The following is a 6,094-nucleotide window of genomic DNA, read 5'->3' as shown; positions in this document are numbered from 1 at the left end:
ATAATGAAAATAGAGGAAGAAAGAGGGAAAAACGTGGAGTTGAATCATTCTCCTTGCTCCAAGTGTGTTCTTGCCTCCAAAGGTGTTGTGTGACCCTAAAGTAGTGTCTCCTCCTCCAACATTACGTTTTAGGAGGTATTCATATGACCTAGGTAGGGTGGAGGGCCGTCCAAGGCAATCCAAAATCGAATAGGAGAACTGGAAGGTGCGCCTATCTTCGCGTAGCGCGCGACCATAGATGCGGATTTAACTTTTGCAATTTTTCAGTTCGCGAAGCGATCCGTGCCTTTGCTTCGCTTCGCTGTTTTGTACCTTCATTTTCCTCCTTTTTCGCGTCCATTCTCGTGCCACGCAAGAGATTGGACGAACTCCCAATTCTTTCCATCTCTTTCTTTTTGTGTCAATTTGTCATCTTTTGATCATTTATCATCCAAACTCGTTCCTACACATAAGAAACACATAATGAGCATATTTCACTTCAAAAACCACGTGAACTCCGGTGACTCACGCAAGAATTAATATGAAAATATACTCAAAATATGCATTTTTCATCATTTGTCATAGGTCCATATCAAACAGCCTAGTGACCAATAGTCATCACTTCGCCATGACTTTTGGTTTCATTATATGGCATTTAAAAATCAGCCCAACTTTAAATGGGTTGAGATGTGTTGTATCAAGATGGACTGAGTTGAATAAATAAACGGGTCAATAACTAACCTAACTTTGAGTGGGCTGGACGGGTCATTTGGGATTGGGCCAAATTTGACCGCCCTATTGTGACTACCTTTAAATTTTGTTTTTAAAAAATTAAAAATTTTATGTCCGAATTTACAATCAAAATTAAAAGTTTGACATTAGAATAGAGGGAGTAATACTTAAAATTTAAAAATATATTTATATAATTCGAGTTTACATTAAATGTATATAATCCGCCAATGTGGAAAGAGGGACAGAGGGGAAAGTGAGACATATACGGATCACCCCCAAAAGTCTGTAATCACTAAAGTAAAGAACTAAGAAATCAAATTTCCTTTTTCTAATTCACTTTCTGAACCAAAAAAAGAAGAAAAAACGAAAAAGAGAACAGAAAATGAGCAGTGCAGAACAAGAACTTCTCAACATCGATCCTCTTGAGCTCAAATTCCCATGTAAAAATTATCCTCCTTAATTTATGTTAATTTTCATCATTTCTTTTTTCTAATTTTTAATGTGTTTTTTTTTTCCTTTTATCTGTAATGGGGTTTGATCAGTTGAGCTGAAGAAACAGATATCTTGTTCCCTTCAATTATCAAATAAAACTGAAAATCATGTTGCCTTTAAGGTACATTTTGTTCCAAATTACTCTCTTTTTTTGTAATTCTTAAATTTCTTGTTTCTTATATATTTTGTTTTATTTATTTTTTTCAGGTCAAAACTACGAATCCCAAAAAATATTGTGTTCGTCCAAACACTGGCATTGTTTTGCCAAGATCCACTTGTGATGTCATTGGTACTTTTTATGTATCTCATAAAATTGTTCATATTTCTTTATTTAGAAACTATTTGACGTTTTTTAATTTTTTAATTTTTTAATTTTTGCTCTTATAAATATGCTCTTATAAGAATTGATGTGACTTGTTGTTGGCTCCAATTATACATAAACGTGTGGTTTTATAGAAGTATTTAAGTAATATACAGTTAATTTTAATGTATGATAGCATGGTAGTTATCATTTTTACTTGATTGTCAATTAATGTTAATCAAGAGATTTACCTGCAATTACGTAATTACCTAATAAGTGACCTGATTGTGTGAATATTTTTTATACCGTTAGTGCATAGTACTTAAACTTCTTGTAGAAAGTGTTGTTTGTGTATTTTATGTATATTTAACTTATGGGTCAAAAATTTGTCTTTTTTTTCTCTTCAAAAGTTGCATGTTAGTCAGATACCGTCAAAAATTGAGATGGAGGGAGTATTTGGAATAATCTCGTCCCGGTGTAAATGTATGCTGGCAGAAGGTAGGAGGTATATGTGGAATAGTCGAAGTGCGCTTAAAATGGTCCAAACACCACCGTCTAAAAAAAGAGAACGAGAAAAGGAAGTCATTTCCGGTATTTAGATTCTAAAGAAGTTCAAATGAACAACAATAATTATGCCTGATGCCTCAATCCCAATTAAGTTGGTGTGATGTATATGAATCCATACTGTCGGTGTCGCTCCATTTAAGCTTATCAGTGCAGCTTAAATTTTAAACTTAAAACTTATAGTTCATCTAATTGGGATATTATAAGTATTCATCCTTTCTGGTCCTTGTTCAGCATCACATTATCAGTGTTAGATTGTTTTCTTGGTTAACTGATATTAGTTTGTATTTTTTGGCAGTAACAATGCAAGCGCAGAAGGAGGCGCCTGCTGACATGCAATGCAAAGACAAGTTTCTGCTTCAGAGTGTAGTTGCAACTGCCGGTACCTCTCCGAAAGACATCACCCAAGAAATGGTAATTGTACAAATAAGTGGAATTTTCTCCTTTTCATTGCTTTATAATTTTGTGTCTGTGAAGACTGAAAGGTGTATCTTTGTTGTCATATTTAACTTAACCGTAATGAAATGTTTGATTTAAGAAATGAACGATAAAATACGGATCACCTTTTAGTCGTCCTTGTCGTTACACAACCATTTAAGCTTAGTGAAGTTTTTTGATCCCTTTGTAGTTCAATAAGGAGCCTGGACGCGTTGTGGAAGAGTGCAAATTGAAAGTGATTTATCTTCCCCCACCGCAACCACCATCTCCCGTTGCAGAAGGATCAGAAGAAGGTTCTTCGCCAAGACAATCCTTGACAGAGAATGGCAGTCAAAATGGTTCTGAGGTTGTTTACTGAATCGCTTATTCCTTATTTATCGGCTTTAATGATTCTTTTTGTATGTTTCATCTTACTCTTAGTGAATCTTGATTATTCACGCTTATCATTGTTACCTGCAGCTCACAAGAACATTCCTTGAAACTCATGACAAATCTTCAGAGGTGAAATTTCTATACAATTCCATACTGTTCCATACATTAACGTCCCATTAAAGTCAATAACATATGTGTGTCTTTGTTTACTTATGTCCTGTTGATAGTCAATATTATATGCGTATACCGTAATTTTGTGTATGAATGTCAAATTTTCTTTTATGTTCTATACCTGTGTGTATCTATGGATGTTATTATTTGCCGATATTCACATGTGGTAAGTTAGTATAGATTGACATGCAGAAGTACTAAACATCTCCTATGTGTCTAATGCTTATGAGGCGTATTCATGGTTACTGATTTGTAGTATTTGGGAAGAATCAACATTCCCTTAGCAAGCGCATTCTTGTTATTGGAAGGTGTCTAATGCTGACATAATCTAGCAGAGTTTCTTGTGTCTTTTGAGATGTTTCTGAATGACCTAATGATCTCAAAACATTTCTTATCTAAAGAAGTGTAAATAAGTTAGGAGGTAGAGATGTAGACTGAAAACAACTCGAGTTTATTGCAGTATCTACGACATGTTACCAACTAATGTACAAATGCCTTGAGATGATTGTAAGTTTGAAAAACAGGTAGGTGTATAATTGGCTTTGGAAATTTGGGAGAGGGAGCGGGTAGGGAGGGCTTGCGATGGCTGGAGTCATTTGTTTAATCAAGTACAAACTAGAAAGATGAACAGAAGATGAGTGGGCCTTAGTATTAATTTTTGCTGCAAGCTTTATCTTGATATCTAGTTGATCCAATTGAACTCGACGATTTGCGTTTGGCTAGAGATATTTTTTTAGAAAGATGGGCTCAAGTAAAGGCCAGCTAGTGTCCTATAGCGCGCTCCCTTTATTTTGGTATCTTTCGCTTGGAACCTAATCTGCGATTAAGGGATCATCATTCTCTTCGTGATTCATTCTCCATTCGTCTCTTTATTCTCTTTGCGTGAGTACAGTTGTCTTGTCATCCTAATTCACAAAAGATGCTGGCTAGTCATATTACCTCTCCGTGTATTGTCCCTAACTAAAGTGAATCATTTGCTGACAATGAAACATCCGAATTTAGTAGTGATCTGAAGAGAAGTTTGATCCGTTCTTACCCTAAATTATTAGATAGTAGATTATGTCGGAGATAGCTTATTTATGCTTTCAATGTTGATGATCTATATATGGAACAATGACCTCAACTACAATGGACTTCGGACTCTATCTCTGAGATGCCATGGTGAAACATTGACTTCAACTACGTAGCTGAGGAACTTTGTGGGTTCACTTGGTATTAATCCCTAATTACTGAAGAGTGATGACATTGTTTCCGTGTCCTCGAACGAGTCAAGCTTTTTCTGCAAACGCGTTTGCAGCTACTCTTAAATCCTTCAAACTTTTGATGCTTGCTGTTAAATGATTTTATAGATATTGCTTGAAAGGATATATTGCCCTGCGTCCTTACCTTACATTTCCGCATCAACATGATTAATCTGGACGTATCTTTTCAGGCAAAATCAGTTATTTACAGATTGACGGAGGAGAAAACTGCTTTTCTACATCACAGTAACAGAATTCGTCAAGAATTGGTAAGGGTAACATTACTTTCTATTTCTGATTCTTGTGCCTCCTAAAATTCCAACACTTGTAGAGAGGCCATGGAATTTGTTATATCTATGAGCAGTTTCATAGGCAAATCCCTCTGCCTGCCATTATTTGTGTCCTCCTTTCACCTGAATAGTCGATTCATTCTAATGGTTTAAGTGAGAGCCAGCTGAACTTTCATACACAAACAACTATGCCTCAATCCCTAGCAAGTTGGGGTATTTTTTATTGTGAGGATCATCATAATTAGATTAGTTTTACACTGGTCGTCAACCTACTGAAACCGTCCTCTTTAATCCGTGTTGTTTGCTGAACTTGCATAATCAGACTATTAGTCTCCTTTGTATAATTTGGATTAGAGTGGTTGTATCTTTTAGTTACAATGACTTACTTCTGAAACACTATCTGTAGGAACTTCTGAGGCGCGATGTTGGCAAAAGTCGCGGCGGTGGTGGTGCTTCCTTCATGTTTGTCATCATTGTTGGCTTGATAGGTGTAGCTTTGGGCTACATCCTCAAAAGTTAAAGCAGTAATCAAATATTCAATTAAATGTTCATTTCTCAAACTCAGAGAAGCATCGAGGAGAAAAAAGAGAGGCTGGCCAGTGGTTGAAACAATGGTGATTTTTTGTCATAGTTAGTTGAACTCATTAGTAGGAAAACATTGTCCTTTTATGTGGTATTTAATTGGCTCAAAAGATGCTGCAACTACTTTAGTAACTAAGCATTATGGATGATAATTCTAGCTTGAAAAAATGTCCTAATAACTTTGTATCTATTAGATAAAGTAGTCTAATTTTCAGCTTTGGTAGGCAGAGTTACTGGTAACTATGTTGGTGGCAGGTAGCAGGTAGCAGGTAGCAGGGATGGTCGAGGTGATTATCAAACAAAAATAAAAATTTAGTCTATTTTATTTCTCCCATTGTGAAGATCATGTTACTATCTTTGCCCTATTACAATGTCCAAGACTTGATTAGGTCTTCATTGTTTATTTTTGTGGTGCCCCAAAGAAGGAAAGTTTCTTGTTCTTTTCTTTTTAAGAAAAATAAATAGGGAAGAACATCAACTACACACTCTCTCTCACACACACATTTTATGCAATATTATTTTTCTGTTAGTCCGTTTAAAAAATAATGGCACTTTTTTTGTATGTAAGAAGAGTAATCTAACTTTAAACTTCCTAATTTATATTTAGTGAGAAATTTTTATAGTTACACTAAATCATAACAAGTTTAAGACAATAAGTTTCAATAATTTTTTAAGTAGACAAATATTATAATATGTTTAAGGTCACAAGATTTTTTAAAAAATTCTTCTTCTTAAATTTTGTCTTGTCAAACTATTGTCACATAATTAAAATTGAAGGAGTCACGACGATTTTTCTCGCGAATCAACCATGGACCGATAGCTAGAGATGACAATAGGGCAGTGGTGGATGAAATCTTACCTTGCCACAAATTTTACTTGCCCTATCGTGATCCATCTCGGCTCTGTCTCATTGCCATTCCTATCGATAGCCT

General features: G+C 35.3%; 1 protein-coding gene across 1 annotated transcript; it reads left to right on the top strand.

Annotated features, from left to right (window-relative positions):
* The first annotated feature begins 954 nt into the window (after positions 1 to 954).
* Positions 955 to 5,565, top strand: LOC104225810 (vesicle-associated protein 1-2-like). The gene is made up of 8 exons (XM_009777674.2): positions 955 to 1,151; positions 1,254 to 1,324; positions 1,411 to 1,492; positions 2,367 to 2,482; positions 2,697 to 2,852; positions 2,966 to 3,007; positions 4,482 to 4,559; positions 4,987 to 5,565. The coding sequence occupies exons 1-8, from the start codon at positions 1,094 to 1,096 to the stop codon at positions 5,098 to 5,100; spliced, it is 717 nt and encodes a 238-aa protein (XP_009775976.1). The 5' UTR covers positions 955 to 1,093; the 3' UTR covers positions 5,101 to 5,565.
* The last annotated feature ends 529 nt before the right edge of the window (positions 5,566 to 6,094 follow it).

This window comes from Nicotiana sylvestris, chromosome 12, assembly GCF_000393655.2.
Source record: "Nicotiana sylvestris chromosome 12, ASM39365v2, whole genome shotgun sequence".
Lineage (NCBI taxonomy): Eukaryota > Viridiplantae > Streptophyta > Magnoliopsida > Solanales > Solanaceae > Nicotiana > Nicotiana sylvestris.
The sequence above is the reverse complement of the archived record's forward strand: the minus strand, read 5'-3'. Positions and strand labels throughout refer to the sequence as shown.

What these genes read in the sequence shown, in the direction of transcription:
- LOC104225810 (XM_009777674.2), top strand. Translation starts at nt 1,094, where the DNA reads ATGAGCAGTGCAGAACAAGAACTTCTCAACATCGATCCTCTTGAGCTC. An exon ending in AAAATCATGTTGCCTTTAAG is followed by an intron (nt 1,325 to 1,410) that starts GTACATTTTGTT and finishes TATTTTTTTCAG; the next exon opens with GTCAAAACTACGAATCCCAA. An exon ending in CTCATGACAAATCTTCAGAG is followed by an intron (nt 3,008 to 4,481) that starts GTGAAATTTCTA and finishes GTATCTTTTCAG; the next exon opens with GCAAAATCAGTTATTTACAG.